General features: G+C 44.2%; 1 protein-coding gene across 1 annotated transcript in view; it reads left to right on the top strand.

Annotated features, from left to right (window-relative positions):
• The first annotated feature begins 1,265 nt into the window (after positions 1–1,265).
• The window catches only part of LOC119559122 (ionotropic receptor 40a-like), a 91,635-nt gene continuing 75,701 nt past the window's right edge, over positions 1,266–17,199 (top strand). Inside the window, exon 1 of the mRNA XM_037872199.1 lies at positions 1,266–1,765. Within this exon, the coding sequence (XP_037728127.1) occupies positions 1,428–1,765 (338 nt within the window). The 5' untranslated portion in view covers positions 1,266–1,427. The remainder of the gene's footprint in view (positions 1,766–17,199) is intronic.

Here is a 17,199-nt window from a genome sequence, read left to right as displayed (position 1 = left end):
AATTATACAGAACATTAACTTCACCGACCATATCGAAGACATTAACCTACACAATTTAAACCTAAGGTCCATCAATGCTTCCAACTCGATCATTTATTGGAAAAATTTCACAACTACCAATTTTGGAGCGGTATTTACTATTGTTATTCGGAATCGTAGTATCAGTCTTGTTGATCAACATGAAGAAGAAGGTCATATTCTCCACCATACCAGAGCCGAGTTTCGTGACATCCACACCATCACTGTGGCCGTCACTTCAATCCAGGAGGGGAGGAGTTACCGACCAGTCGGTAGGTAACGACCCCCCGGCCAAGCCACCCAGAGCTACCCTAGAATTGGTACGCGGACTGGGCGGCCACTTCATATTTATACGGATACAATTATGTTGCAATCTAAACAATGTACAAAATCGGGCAACGACCACTTGAGTCGTTGCCCCGCTAACGTTTTGCTGACACTGCAACAGGATGCCCCGACCCTCAGGAAATATGACACGAGCAGCACTTGGATTGGAGTTCCAGATAAACATTCATTTATTTCACTTTGTAGTTATGTATAAGCATTTTATGTATTAGCATATAAGACTCTATGTACACTTCGGCAGCGGCGGCTACTCAGTCACCGCTGAACAATATAGTTTTCAGTTTGAGAATTAACTCCAAACACAGCGGTTCCATTTTATTCCGAGACTTAAAACCAAATCAAGAACTATCCGAGGACCAGTAACCAGAACCAGGAGAAACCCACTCTTTTGATCCAGGAACGGAACCATAACTCCGGCGTAAGCGGGTAACGCAGCCGCTACCCAATTTCATCGTTCATATTTAATGAGAAAACAAAGGACAATAATTATAGATTCGTTGTTTTTGGTCAGATTCTTTTTCACTTCTGTATTTAGCATTTTCCATTATTTCAGAAATTCAAATTTAGTTAAGTTAAAAATCATATTTAATGAGATGGTCAGATTCTTTTTCACTTCTGTATTTAGCATTTTCCATTATTTCAGAAATTCAAATTTAGTTAAGTTAAAAATCAAAGTACTAATTAATATACCAGCCATAAGAAGGATGGCAGAGTTTATTTCAAAATAATATAAAAGCTGATATATATTGTTTTCTGCAAAATAAATACGCTAGTAAATTTAAAAGGAAAATTATCTTAATATTTATGTTATTATGTCTTAATTTTCTTAAAACCGGATTGCTTCGTATATACATTGCAACCATAGCAATAAACATTGTCTCTCTTTTATTTCGACAGCATGTCAGGAACTTTATTACGGCTACCGTGCAAAGTTTTTGACTATTGTGTACTGGATAGCAGCAACATATGTTTTAGCTGATGTATATTCGGCTCAATTGACCAGCCAGTTTGCACGACCCGCCCGTGAACCACCCATCAACACGCTACAGCACCTGCAGGCAGCCATGATCCACGACGGTTATCAGCTGTATGTGGAAAAGGAAAGCAGCTCCTTGGAGATGCTGGAGAATGGGACTGAACTCTTTCAACAACTTAACGTCCTGATGCGGCAGCAGCAGACCGATGGCCATCAGACATTTTTTATTGACTCGGTGGAAGCTGGCATCCAAATGATCGCCGGTGGTAGCGACTCCAAAGTAGTTCTGGGTGGACGTGAAACTCTTTATTTTAACATTCAGCAATATGGAGCATATAACTTTCAGCTCAGTCAAAAACTGTACACTCGGTACTCGGCGGTGGCCGTACAAATCGGTTGCCCTTTCCTTGACAGTCTGAACAATGTGTAAGTCTATAACAAACTAACAAAAAAAAAATGTGAGAAAAAGAACCTTTACCATAGCTTACATTCAAATAATTTAAGCTTGAAAGCTGCATTTTCTAGACAAATTTACGCTCCCTGTAATCCATTTATTCAACCGTTTTGCAATTAACGCCATCTGCAAGTAAATAAATACTTTTTGTGATCGGACTTCAATTATAGGAGTTATTTGCCATAGATGTTACCAACATTTAAATTTTTTATCCTTTTTGGTAAAAGCTAGTTATACCCGTTACTCGCAAGGTGAAAGAGTATATTGTATTTGGGGAAAGTATTTAACAGATAGAAGGAAGGGTTGCCGACCTCATAAGTTATAAAAATTCTGGATCAGCATCACTAGCCGAGTCGGTCTAGACATGTCCGTCTGTCCGTGTGAACGCTGTGCTTTTGGAAACTATAAGAGCTGTGAGTTGATATTTCAGATTTAGAGTCCTTATTTTTATACGCAACGCAAGTTTGTTTCGCGAACAAGCCATGCCCACTCTTACACCCACAAATTTTAACTGAAATGTATTGTTCTCGTCAATACCTATCGATTGACTTATAAGATATGTTGCCACACCCATTCTTACGCTGATATTTTGGAAACTATTAAAGCAAGAGAGTTCGCATTGCATATTAAGATTCCTTAGCTTCGTACGCAGACCAAGAGTTTCACGCAAACATGCCAACCCCACTCTTACGTCCACAAAGCTCCCAAACCTGTAGCTTAGTGCTTAAAAAAAATTGAAACTGGTATATATTGGTTTCATCAACACCTATCGTTTGCCCTAAAAAATGTTGTGGCGCCAGCATGTAACAACTTAAACAATATGAAAAAATTGACGGCAACATCAAAGCAATCCAATTTCAAGGAAAAAAGCAAGATTTTAAAATAAATGTGACTATACCCGCTACTCGTAGAGTAAAAGGGTATATTTTATTCGAGGAAAAGTATGCAACATATAGAAGGAAGCGTCTCCGACCACATAAAGTATATATACTCTTGATCAGCATGACTAGCCGAGTCGATACAGCCACGTCCGTCTATCCTACGCCCACTCTAACGCCTAGAAAAAAATTTTAACTGAAATGTATAAGTCTCGTCAATACCTATGGATTGACCCAACAAAAGTTTGCCACGCGCACTCTAACACCCACAAAGCGCCCAAAACAACAGAGCACACAGAAAAAAAATTGTATCTTGACATATAAATCTTTTTCTCTGAGTTTTATTTTTGCGTTTAAAATAACATTTCTTCTTTGCGTTTAATATTAAAAATCAAAAAATTTTGTTTTCTGCTTTTGCTTTATTTATTGAATCCTCTCTTTATTGATACTAATATTATGTGGATCAAATCGTTAAAGAAATAAATGAACTAACTAACAGTCATGTAGACTGACTTTGCACTAAATGCCATCCCCAAATGGAGTCATTACATCAAAAATAAATGCTTTGATTAATTTACTAAAATCGCTCATCGCCGACTCGATGCGGTTTTGCCTTAGTTTTCAGTAATTATACCCATTACTCGTAGAGTAAAAGGGTATACTAGATTCGCGGGAAAGTATGTAACAGGCAGAAGGAAGCGTTTCCGACCCCATAAAGTGTATATATTCTTGACCAGGATCACTAGCCGAGTCGATCTAACCATGTCCGTCTGTCCGTCTGACCGTCTGTCCGTCTGTCCGTCTGTCTGGATGAACGCTGAGATCTCGGAAACTATTAGAGCTAGGCTATTGAGATTTGGCGTGCAGATTCCTGAGCTTCTTACGCAGCGTAAGTTTGTTTCAGCAGAGAGGCACGCCCACTCTAACGCCCACAAACCGCCCAAGACTGTGGCTCCTACAGTTTTGATGCTAGAATAAAAATGTATTGTTCTCATCAATACCTATCGATTGACTCAAAAAAAAGTTTGCCACGCCCACTTTGACGCCCACAAACCGCCCACAAACTTCAAAAAATCGTAAGTATGAACGTGAATATCTCGGAAAATATCAAAGATAGAGAATTGGGATCTCAGATTTAGATTCCGCAGCCTTGTACGCAGCGCAAGTTTGTTACGTGAATATGCCACGCCCACTCTAACGCCCACAAACCGCCCAAGCCTGTGGCGCCCACAAGTTTAATGCTAGATAAAAAATTTTAACAGAAATGTATTGGTCTCGTCAATACCTATCGATTGATTCAAAACAAAATTTGCCACGCCCTCTCTAACGCCCATAACGCTTAAATCTGTCTACCACCCGTATGTGGCGCATTTTAATCTCGCTTTGCTGCTTGCATATCTCCATTTCGCTTTTGTCCCTTGGTAACGGGTATCTGATAGTCGAGGTACTCGTGTATATCGTTCTTCCTTGTTTTAGTTTTAATTGAAGGCTTAATTTGAAGTCGAACCATTTTGATGAGCTTTACTAAGAATGCCCAAAAGTATGCCGTATTTTTTTCTTTTTCAGGTTTTAATATACGTTAATATTTGATTTTAGTTTGCCTAACATCTAAAATCTAGTTTTTTCATTCATCCTAGCTTCTTTTATTTCTGAAACCAAACAATCGAATGGAATATTGATATTTCAACTGTTTTGGCTCGTCTCTAAAAATTGTTCACAATTTCTGTCATTCATAAGGGAGGACTTAAGTATGCTTAAAAGTATGCTGCATTTCTTGCGCTTCCTTCGGATGAGAACTAAAATATATTATACAAATATTAATGTAGCTTAAATAAATACGTAGTCGAGGGCCTTGTAGCTAGCACTACACCCCCTATGTTAGTATTAGTTTTGTAAACTTTACTATGATCTTAAATAAATAAATAAATAAATAAATGAAGCATACTTTTGTGATGACTTCAGAATATGTCAAATTAACGTTAAACAAATTAAAAAACAATATTTTATAAACAATTATTTTCTAATAATTTGATTATAAGAATCTAAAGAGATAACAAGAAGTAAAAAATAGAACATTTTGTTAGGTCGATTATTAAATAAGCGTTGAAGTGGGAGCCTCCGAAAATAGCAATTTTTTACGGTTCATATATCTTTAACGACATAATATTTTATAGTGGTGTTAATTTTTCTTAATTTGTTTTCTCTCATACTTAATCGAGTATGAAAATGGATTGAGTGCGTCTTCTAGTTATTTTTTTTTAAGGTAAAAAGCCGAAAAGTATGTAAAATGTTCCGATTTTGGATTGGATTATCTATACCATATAAAATTCCAATAAATTTTACTTTTAGTTCGATGAAAAATTCAATCTTTCAAGAGAAAACGCAAAAAACTGCATCCTTCTAACTATCCCAGGAAAGAAATTACAGATTTTTGGCGAAGAAATTAACTTTCTGGCCCACTGTGCAATGGAAAGACCTTCGTCGGCGCTTCCTGCAAGCCGTTAAGGAGTCTGTGACCGATTCGTATAGTCATCAGCAGCTCACCTGGCAATTCATTTCTCCTGGGGCACCCCATATGGGCGGCCTATGGAAAGCTGGTGTCAAGAGCTTCAAGACCTTGTTTTACAAGTCCACCGCTGCACGGAAGTACACCTTTGAAGAGCTGTAGCGAGAATCGAAGCTTGTCTGAGTTCCAGACCGCTATCTCTCATGTCCGAGGATCCAACTGATCTCTTAGCGTTGACACCAGGGCACTTTCTTGTCGGTGGACCGGCGAATCCAAGTCCATTCTGAACCGGTGGCAGCACTTAAAGTCTCTCCATCAACAGTTACGCACTCAATAGAAGGATAAGTACCTTAAGGAGCTCCACAAGCGCAACAAGTGGCAAGATCCCACAGAAAATCTGCGCGTCGGCGACATGGTCGTCATTAAGGAGGACAATTTGCCCTCAAATGAGTGGCGACTCGGAAGAATAGACTCAGTGTTTCCAAGAACCGATGGCCAATGTCCGCGTAGTCAACATTCATACGGCGTACGGCATTGTCAAACGTCCAGTGACCAAGGTGGTTCTTTTTTCAAGAAATCCGTCCAAAACTACCTAGTAACGAGCCGCGTTTCTTATACACCTTAGTCCGTAGCCATTATCCACGTCATTGTTAATCAGCCCTGTTTGTTTTTTCCCTATCCACACTCTAACCAGCAAAATGGCTCACCGTCCACGTAGCGCTCAGGCATTGGATAGCAGACGTACGAGAGGTACTCAATCCGGCAAGATCCGCCAACTCGCCAAACGCTTAACCCTCCACCGCGCTCAGCATCCTCGACACCAGCTCCGTCGCTCGCGGCACTTCTTCAACGTCATAGCGTCAACGTCCTCCCGACTGCTTTGGTGATCTGTGAGACCGGGGAGAAGACGTTCGACACCGTCGCACTCATCGATCCGTGCACCCCGATAAGCTCCATCGATGCATCCCTGGCCGCCGCGTTTCGTTTGCCGACAACAAACGTGGGCGATGAGAGCATCTGCACGGCGACGATTCGGTCGAAGGTCGACGAGGCCATCAAGCTGGAGGTGGTCCTCAAGATCGAGCCGAACGTGCGCATCCGCACCCCCATCCGTGCGCTTAGTGAGAGCGTAGTAAAGAAGTATAGGGAGCTACCGCTCGCGGATGAGCGCTTCCATCGGCCCGCCACCATTTCCTTAATCCTGGGCGCGGACTTCTACCCGAAGGTGATACAGCCGGGCTTCCACATCGTCGACAAGGGACTGCCAGTAGCCCAGAAGACGGTGTTCGGGTGGATCCTCTCCGGCGCCTCTACGCAGGCTTAAGGCGTAGGCGACTGGCCGGGGTTCCGTCTCTTTTTGCAACGCTAGCGATTGCGTACTGTCTTTCGGTCAAGGGGCACTTCGCGTATCGTGTGTTTCTCCCCTACAGCTCGCAGCAGTTCGCCCAGCGCACGCCAGCCGCACCAGCAGCAAACCATCGAGGCCCGTCAGTTCCAGCCGGCGCCTCCCACGCCATTCTACATGCGCCGACGGTACCCCGCTACCCCCCCGGCGTACATCCAATACTATTAATCGAGTACATTAAAGAATATCGAGTACATTAAATAATATCGAGTACATTAAAGAATATCGAGTCTTTCTTTAAAAAGCATCGAACATAAAAAGGCGACGCTATTGAGGAAGAGTTCAGCAAGTCGTTAAGTGAAGAAGTCGTCCAGTGCGTGGCTCCGCAAAGAAGTCGGTTTTAAAGATATATACGTTATATCAAGAAAGAATTAGTTCATCGAAAGTTTTTAAGAAACATTCTGTTACTATTCCCAAAATAAACTAAATTTGTATTATCCCACATATAGAATTTTATAAAGAAACTCAAACTCACGTTTGTGCTGCCTGTATCTTTCACCATCGGCTGGGTTATGTGTTTTAGAATATTTTTTGTAGAATTTGTTCTTAAGGTTCTTGTATTTTTGCAGACTTTAGTATACCAAGGAAGCCAGTAGGAACCCCAAACCTTGCAACGGACTATGCTGTCAAGAGTATTTCTAATCGTTGAAATAAAGGTTTTATATTTAGTTTCAATGCACGAGTACAATAGCAAGGCACCCCAATTCAAGGATAGCAGGCAATCCCTTATGGAACTCAAAAAAGAGGCATCAAACATGTATCTTGGATTAGAATCAATAAATGGCAGAAAACTGTAAGATTCAATGATTAAGCACAAAGGTTTGTGATGCAAAACACAATTTGAAATGGTAAATTCCGAAAGAGCTACGTTAGAATGAACAGTAGAATTAATGAAGATTAAATCAATAAGAATCATTTGGGTGGGGCTCATACTATAACAGTCATCAATGACAAATGTTTCATGTGAATGATGCACTTTTCCGGGCACCATAGCAAATGATTGTGGGTCCCACGTCCAGAAAACAGAACTAAGGTTGAAGTCTCCTGCCACTCATATGCCATCAGAGTCCTCCAAGCTAGCATGAATGTTAGAAATGTTGTCTAGGTGAGCCTGGTAAAGCCCAGAATCGCTGCCAGGTGGAACATAGGAAGCCACAATCGATATCTTCTAGGATGAGCCAGACACCGTCTCCGCCAACTGGTCCTGAAACGAGTCATCATTACGGAGTCGAAGTGCAGTGCAACAGAATTTACGAATGAACTGGCTCACTTTTACTGATTGTGGCCAAAATTCATTACTGAAATCCGTTTGCTAACACTGCTCCGGTACTCCAAGTTTGAAATTGATGAATGTCAACGTGTTAATATCCACGTCTTTATACCCGTTACTCGTAGAGTAAAAGGGTACACTAGATTCGTCGGAAAGTATGTAACAGGCAGAAGGAAGCGTTTCCGACCCCATAAAGTATATAAATTCTTGATCAGGATCACTAGCCGAGTCGATCTAGCCATGTCCGTCTGACCATCTGACCATCTCGGAAACTATTACTATGTTTATGCTATGGGAATCACGATTTCTTGAAAGCGAGATATAGAAATAACCCCTGTTTATGCGACACATATAATTTCGCGATTTGATTCCAGTAGAGATGCCAGACGTAAAAAATTAGGTGTTTTAGTCTGGTCACACTTTCACAAAAAGTAAACAAACCGAACATTGCGATGGATAAACTTCAATTCTTCATTTACAATCGGCAAATAACAACCGGAAAATTAATTTCCAAGGTCGCTGAGTGAAGGCAAAGAAGATTGATGGCTTCATTTAAAGCGAGGCGGTTTTTGGTGGCCAGGAGTCACAGGTTGCTGATGCAGGTTTACCCGACTGCAACCGCGACTCTCAGCCTGAGGACACCTAGAGTGCGAAGATTCAGGAGCAGGCCAAGAAGCAATGCATTTTGGTCACTTATACAAGAGCATTGTAATCAAGTATTGGAATCTCCTGAATGCGATCCATGTGATCTTAGAGAACACCTTAAGAAATACATTGTATCTACCTTTCCTTTACGAAGCAGTTCAAAATAAATGAAAATTGCACAATTAGTTTTGTTTCGAAATATTTCAGCCTTAATTGGAGTTAAAGAATTCTCGCATGAATCTTTGGGTCTCGGCCCGATCCTCCGCAAGAACATCGCGCATGCTCTGCACAAAGGCGGCGACGATTTCCCGTTGAGCCTCAAGGAACTCCTGGTTCTGCACCTCCAGCCTGTCCAACGCCACCTCGTTGTCGTCTGACATCTTCTGAACCATCTGCACGACGTTTGCCTTGTCTAAAAATCAAGTGAATTCTTTAAAAATTATCATCGTGTTACCGTTAATGAGAATTAATATGCTTACTTGAAGTTTGGCGGCTCCTAGGCATAGATGTCTCTACCAGGAGTTCAGGTGCATCAACCGTAGAACTGGATTCATCCATCTCCTCTAATTCGGTGAAGACTTCATTGGCAAGGTCATCGAAGCCATCGATTGCCACAAATCTCTCCTCCGATGTGTCCACACCTACAGCCTGAGACACCGGGCGAGTCCCATACATCTCCTCGAGCTCCTCGAAGTGGGTGCACGTTTTCCTGGCAGCGCCACTGACTGCATTGCTGCGTTTCACTTCAAAATATGTTTTCTTTAACAATCGTAGCTTGGTTTTGATTTGGTCTACGGATTTGATCATATTTTTAGCCTTCATCGATTCTGTGAGGCCCCTGTAAACTAGGTTGTTTCGCTTGGGCTTCCCATCGAGCTTGCTCAATATATTATTCTGCTTCACCAGGCCAAGCAGCTCGGTTATCTCGGCGTCTGACCAAAACGATCTCTTCGATTCCATGGTTATTTCAATAATTATTCCCTTTTCTTTCTTTAATTTGCGTTTTAATTTCAACTTTTATGCACGGCGTTGCCACCTGATTTGTATAGCGTTAAGTTGGTTGCGCATCACCAATTCACGCTTTGAGGCTGATATCATAGTCAACTTTCGTGTGTTGCCGAATTCACGAAATGGCGTTTATACACACACGAAACGGCTGAAATCGCGAAATGAAAGCGTGAAATGGCCATCGCATAAACGCAGTATATAAGAGCTAGGCTATTGAAATTTGGCGTGCAGATTCCTGAGCTTCTTACGCAGCGTAAGTTTGTTTCAGCAGAAAGCCACGCCCACTCTAACGCCCACAAACCGCCCAAAACTGTGGCTCCTACAGTTTTGATGCTAGAATAAAAATTTTAACTGAAATCTATTGTTCTCATTTGCTTTGCCCACTTTAACGCGCACAAACCGCCCACAAACTTCAAAAAATCGTAAATATGAACGTGGATATCTCGGAAACTATCAAAGATAGAGAATTAGGATCTCAGATTTAGATTCCGCAGCCTTGTACGCAGCGCAAGTTTGTTACGCGAATATGCCAAGCCCCCACTCTAACGCCCACAAAGCGCCCAAGCCTGTGGCGCCCACAATTTATATGCTAGATAAAAAATTGTAACAGAAATGTATTGGTCTCGTCAATACCTATCGATTGATTCAAAACAAAATTTGCCACGCCCTCTCTAACGCCCATAACGCTTAAATCTGTCTACCGCCGGTAGGTGGCGCATTTCAATCTCGCTTTGCTGCTTGCATATCTCCATTTCGCTTTGGTCCCTTTAGCTTAGTAACGGGTATCTGATAATCGAGGTACTCGTCTATAGCGTTCTTCCTTGTTTTTAGTTCGAGAATTGCAAATAATTAAGTTTTCCTTAAAGCACCTCTCGTTGTGTGTTTACCGAAAATTTGCCTATGTGCAAAAAACGTTTGCTTGGTAAAGCTTCGAATAGAACACAAGGAAGGAGGAACCAAAACAATAATGTGCCTCTTCCTCTTGCGCTTCTTTTTCACCACTTTCGTTGATATAACGGGATCGTGGTCGGAAGAAGGGTTAACTTGATCGAATGTTAAAGCAACTGGCGCTAGGATAAGAGGCTTATCCACCGTTCGCTGATTGGTTTTCAAGCTTGCAATATTAGATTCCGGGAAGACTTTCAGAAATGCCACGAAGCTGTGCAGCTGTGACTTCAGCTTTGCACTCCGCGCGCGAACTAGAAGACATAGCGAAAAAATACGTCTGGTTGACACGAGCGCTAATCAGAGAATGACGATTACAGCATTTGTTGGAGAAATATTTGCGTTCCCTTTTTTATACGCACATATCTGTTCGTAATTATACCCGTTACTCGTAGAGTAAAAGGGGATACTAGATTCGTCGGAAAGTATGTAACAGGCAGGATGAAGTGTTTCTGACCCCATATATTCTGGATCAGGATCACTAGCCTAGTCGATCAAGCCATGTCCGTCTGTCCGTATGAACGCTGAGATCTCGGAAACTATAAAATCAACAATACTGGGATTAGGCATGCAGATTCCTGAGACTCCTGCGCAGCGCAAGTTTGTTTCAGCAGGCTGCCACGCCCACTCTAACGCCCACAAACCGCCCAAAACTCTGGCTCCTACAGTTTTGATGCTAGAATAAAAATGTTAGCTGAAATGTATTGTTCTTATCAATACCTATCGATTCCCAAAAAAGTTTTCTACGCCCACTTTACCGCCCACGAAAAGCCCACAAACTTCAAAAAATCGTAAGTATGAACGCGGATATCTCGGAAACTATCAAAGATAGAGAATTGTGATCTCAGATTTAGATTTCGTAGCCTTGTACGCAGCGCAAGTTTGTTACTAACGCACACTCTAATGCCCACAAGCCGCCTAAACCTGTGGCGCCCACAATTTTCATACCAGTTAAAAAATGTTAACTGAAATGTATTGGTCTCGTCAATACTTATCGATTGATACCCAAACATTTGCCACGCCCACTCTAACGCACATAACACTTAAATCTGTCTACCCCCCACATAACCATTTATTGAGATCACGGGTAGGTGGCGCATTTTAATCTCGCTTTGCTGCTTGCATATCTCCATTTCCTTTTAATCCCTTCAGCTGAGTAACGGGTATCTGATAGTAGAGGTACTCAACTATAGCGTTCTTCCTTGTTTTATGACTGCATCTTTTGCTTCCATATATATGCTGTCCTCGTATCCAAATTCCTTTGGATCTATACGCCGGGGGGTAGCGGGGTACCGTAGGCGCTGGTGGTATGGCGTGAGAAGCGACGGCGGGAACTTGGCTTGCTGCTGGTGCGGCTGGCGTACATTGGCTGCCTCGGACTGCGTCGAGCTGTAGGAGAGAAACACACGATACGCGGAGTGCCCTTTGACCGAAAAGTAATTACGCAAAAGTTCACTTTGTAAATGCCAAAATCGAACTACTTAAATCTGAGCTCAGTTCTGCGCTTCAAAGCGCAGAGGAGACTTCAGGGAGGGGAGCTGGGAACAGAGCGAGAGAGCGGGAGAGCGAGAGAGCGAGAGGGCGGGAGAGCGAGAGAGCGGTGCAGTTGGATAGCGTGGGCGGGGTCCAGATTCGCCAGACAGTGGGCCTGATGGAGTGGGATGGATTCCGCGGCAGACTCGGAATAGGTAGGATTAAAAGCCTCTCGTACGTCTGCTATCCAATGCCTGAGCGCTATGTGGACGGGGAGCCATTTTCCTGGTTAGAGTGTGGATAAGGAAAAACCAACAGGGTTGATTAGCAATGACGTGGATAATGGCTACGGACTAAGGTGTATAAGAAACGCGGCTCGTTACTAGGTAGTTTTGGACTGCTCTCTTGGAAGAAGAACCACCTTGGTCACTAGACGATTGACAATGCCGCGCGCTGTACGAATGTCGACTACGCGGACATTGCCATCGGTTCCCGGAAATACGGAGTCTGTTCTTCCGAGTCGCCACTCATTTGAGGGCAAATTTTCTTCCTTAATGACCCACATGTCGCCGACACGCAGATTTTCTGTGGGAACTTGCCACTTGTTGCGCTTGTGGAGCTCCTTATGGTGCGGAATTGTTGATGGAGAGACTTCAAGTGCTGCCACCGGTTCAGAACGGACCTGGATTCGCCCTTCACTTCAGATTCCACTATAAATAGAAGAGGTCCACCAACAAGAAAGTGCCCTGGTGTCAACGCTAAGAGATCAGTTGGATCCTCGCACATGGGAGATAGCGGTCTGGAATTCAGACAAGCTTCGATTTCCGCTAGGAGAGTTGACAGCTCTTCAAAGGTGTACTTTCGTGTAGCGGTGGACTTGTAAAACAAGGTCTTGATGCTCTTGACACCAGCTTTCCATAGGTCGCCCATATGGGGTGCCCCAGGAGGAATGAATTGCCAGGTGAGGTGTTGATGACTACACGCATCGGTCACAGACTCCTTAACGGCTTGCAGGAAGTCTCGCCGACAAAGGTCTTTCCATTGTCGGACTGGACTTGGCGAGGACACCCTCTTCTAGATACGAAACGAGCGAAAGCGGCCAGAAACTTTTCAGTCGTTAAGTCGGATGTAACCTCTAGATGGATGGGCTTTGTAAAAAAAACAAGGAAGAACGCTATAGTCGAGTACCTCGACTATCAGATACCCGTTACTCAGCTAAAGGGACCAAAGGAAAATGGAGATATGCAAGCAGCAAATGCGCCACCTACCGGCGGTAGACAGATTTAAGCGTTGTGGGCATTAGAGTGGGCGTGGCAAAGTTTTTTTTAAATCAATCGATAGGTATTGACGAGACCAATACATTTAAGTTAAAATTTTTTATCTAGCACGAAAATTGTGGGCGCCACAGGCTTGGGCGGTTTGTGGGCGTTAGAGTGGGCGTGGCAAACTTTTTTTTAAATCAATCGATAGGTATTGACGAGACCAATACATTTCAGTTTAAATTTGTTATCTATCATAAAAATTGTGGGCGCCACAGACTTGGGCGGTTTGTGGGCGTTGGAGTGGGCGTGGCATATTCGCGTAATAAACTTGCGCTGCGCTCAAGCCTACGAAATCTAAATCTGAAATCTCGTTTCTCTATCTTTGATATTTTCCGAGATATCCGCGTTCATATTTACGATTTTTTGAAGTTTGTGGGCGGTTTGTGGGCGTTAAAGTGGGCGTGGCAAATTTTTTTTAGGTCAGTCGGTAGGTATTGATGAGAACAATACATTTCAGTTAAAATTTTTGTTCTAGCATCAAAACTGTAGGAGCCACAGTTTTGGGCGGTTTGTGGGCGTTAGAGTGGGCGTGGCACTCTTTTGAAACAAACTTGCGCTGCGCAGGAATCTCAGGAATCTGCATGCCTAATCCCAGTATTGTAGCTCTTATAGTTTCCAAGATCTCAGCGTTCATACGGACAGACGGACAGACGGACAGACGGACAGACGGACAGACGGACAGACGGACATGGCTAGATCGACTCGGCTAGTGATCCTGATCAAGAATATATATACTTTATGGGGTCGGAAACGCTTCCTTCTGCCTGTTACATACTTTCCGACGAATCTAGTTTACCCTTTTACTCTACGAGTAACGGGTATAACAAACGAAAACCAACACATACCCATTTGTAATGAGATAAGCTCTTCCGGTATAATTTTTAATATCAAACGGGCCGGCGTAGTCCATCCCTGTGTACGTGAACGGACGGGAAAAAGACACTCGCTCTTTCGGAAAACTTCCCATCATCTGGACTTGGAATCTCTTTTTGTGGATAACGCAGACCTTGCAGGAGTTAACCACTGCCTTCACCAAGTTCTTTATTCTCGGAATCCAGTATCTGGACCGGGTGAGACGCACCACTAACTGATTACCACCATGTAATGAAATGAGATGCGTGAATTTTACCAGAAGCCGCGAGAGTGCACATTCGTACGGTAGGATTATAGGATGTCGTTCACCATACCGCAAAGTGTCGGAGGCCCTTACGCGGCTGCAGGCCCTGATTAGCAATTTCTTGTCTAGAAAGGGTTCAGGAAGAGAATCTAACTTGCTGCGGGCACTGGACGCTTCTGACTCAAGCAGCGGTATTCTTCGGAAAAATACCTGCGCTGAGTGCAAATTGTAATGAGCTGTTCCGCGGCGGCAACGTCCTGGTCCTCTAGACGGACCCCGGAAAGCGGTGATTGTCTTCGACATCGCTGGACAAATCGATGGACATACGCGAGGACCCGCAATGCTCTATCTTATTTGGAAAAGCGATTCAGGAAATCTTCTGTCGGCATAGACGCCACATGGGCTTTGACGCCATGCTATTCGATCTCGGTCACCGGCAGGTCGGTTCCCTGGCTGGGCCAATGACGTTGTGGACGTTGCAGCCAAGTGGGTTCATGCCACCAAAGCGGATTATCCACCAGCTCTTAGAGGGGAACTCCTCGACTAGCGAAATCATCTGGATTATGTTCGGATTGAACGTGTGACCAATTGGCTGCCTCTGTGGACTCAGTGATCTTCGTCACCCTGTTGGCAACGAACGTTGTCCAATGGCACGCCGGTTTGGCTAACCATGCTAACACAATCGTGGAATCGGTCCAACAATGGAGTTTTGAGGTCAGCCTCGGCATATTAGGAAGAATGGCTTCGGCTGTCTCGGACAAAAGAGGAGCCCCACATAACTCCAGCCTGGAAAGGGACACCGTTTTGACTGGCGCCACACGCGTCTTGTCCGTGAGCAAGTGCACCATCGTCTTATGGCCCACTTCTACGCGCACATAGATCGCAGCTCCGTATGCCTTTTGCGAGGCGTCACAAAATCCGTGATGCTCTACGCGGAACTCTGGACGGAAGGAAACCCATCTGTATATTCTGACCTGGTCTAGGACCGAATAGCTCTGGAAAAAGCTGTTCCACCTTTGGCACAGCTCAATTGAAAGTTTATCGTCCCAACCTCTGGCACACACAACAAATGGAGCGAGCCAGTCTGCTGGATCAAACAGCTTGGCAATTTGGGAAAGGACTTGGCGTTTCGTGGGGGAGATTTCCGTTGCTAAATCTGGTGGGACGAAAAAGAACTCATCGGACGTCGCCTTCCATCGTACGCCGAGAGTTTTGGCTGTGCTCTCAGTGTTGATCTCGAGGAAGTCTGTTGTCAGAAGATTATCGCTTTGGGTATGAGCTAATATTTCTTTGTGGTTGGAGGTCCATTTTCTCAATGGAAACCCCGCGGAATCTAGAGCACTTTGTAGCTCGCGAACAATGAGCTTAGCGTCCTCGGCGGAGTCAGCTCCCTAAAGGACGTCGTCTACAACATATGATCTCGAATGACGTTGCTCGCTCTTGGATGGCTGAGCTGCACGTCAGTTGCCAGCTTTTGCAGGACTCGAATGGCCAGGAATGGAGCGCAATTGACTCCAAAAGTTACCGTCTGTAATTCGAAATCTCGAATATGCCCCTCGCTGTTGCGGAATAAGATGCGCTGGAACGGGGAATGCTTCGGATCTACCCATATCTGTCGATACATTTTCTGTAGACGTATCGGAAATATCGCCACTTTAGGATCTGGATAGTTAGATCGGACTGCAGGACTGGGCCAGCATGAAGGATACAAATTAAACTGACCCCGTTCTCTGAAGGGCTGGAGGCATTGAAAAACCACACGCAGCTTGATGGTTGTACTTTCCGGCTTGAGCTTGGCATGATGCGGAAGGTAATAACTGGCAGAATTTTGGGTAGGACGGACTTCTTTCATGTGATGGAGGTCGAGATACTCTTGAATCACGGAGTTGTATTTGGTTTTCAGCTAACTGTCCCTCTTTAGGCGTTGCTCGGTTCTTAGGAACTGCGACAAGTCGGAGGATCCGGAGTGACCAAGGGCGGATTTAACGTTTTCAGGATCACGAAACGGAAGACTTACGACATACCTGCCGTTATCGTCTCTCGTAGTCGTCCGGAGAAAATTTTCCTCACAGGTCAAATCGGAAGATTTTGTCACTTTTACTGGCAGATCCTCCACCTCCCAAAATTTGGTGAGAAGCCTATCCAGGGACGTGCCAACCGTGTGGGAGACTCGCTTGGAAAAACGGAAATCTGATTTTCCCTTGGAGCAGGAACGGGTCCTGTTAGGATCCACCCGAAAATGGTTTCTTGACCGAGGAGAGAGCCACAAATGTTCGGCCGGGTGCCGCTTAGGAGAATGGATGGCAGTACGTCGGCCCCGACCAGAATATCTATCTGTGCGCTCTCGTAGAACTTTGGATCCGCTAGTGGCAATTCGGGAAGATCCCGCAGAAACTGTTGCGGAATCGGACTAGATGGAAGGTTTCCAGCTAATTGAGGAAAAACATAGGCCGTCGGGTGCATTTGCAAGCCAGGCCTGTCTGGATTAAGCCTGATACTTGGGCTCGGATTACTTGGTAAGGCAACTTAATTAACTTGAACAGCCGCTCAGAAAAAAAGGTTGCCTCTGATCCTGAATCTATCAGGGCACGAGCTTTAAAGTGCGACCCCAGGTGACATATGTCAATTATGGCGGTGCCCAGCAAGACGGATCTATACCCCGTCGCGAAGTAATTTTGGACTGTAGAGTCCGTGCACTCGGAAGCGGTGGCAACTGGTGTATTTGGTCTTGATCTGGGTCTCGGGGAGGGATTCGAAGGCGATTGGGAAGAGTCGCCTCTGTGAGTAAGGTGTGATGGCGGCCGCGGCACCTAAAGCTACAATGAGTGCTTTCACAA

The sequence above is a fragment of the Drosophila subpulchrella genome, unplaced genomic scaffold, assembly GCF_014743375.2.
Source record: "Drosophila subpulchrella strain 33 F10 #4 breed RU33 unplaced genomic scaffold, RU_Dsub_v1.1 Primary Assembly Seq175, whole genome shotgun sequence".
Taxonomy (NCBI): domain Eukaryota; kingdom Metazoa; phylum Arthropoda; class Insecta; order Diptera; family Drosophilidae; genus Drosophila; species Drosophila subpulchrella.
Note: the sequence above shows the minus strand (reverse complement) of the source record. Positions and strands in the feature narration are given on the sequence as shown.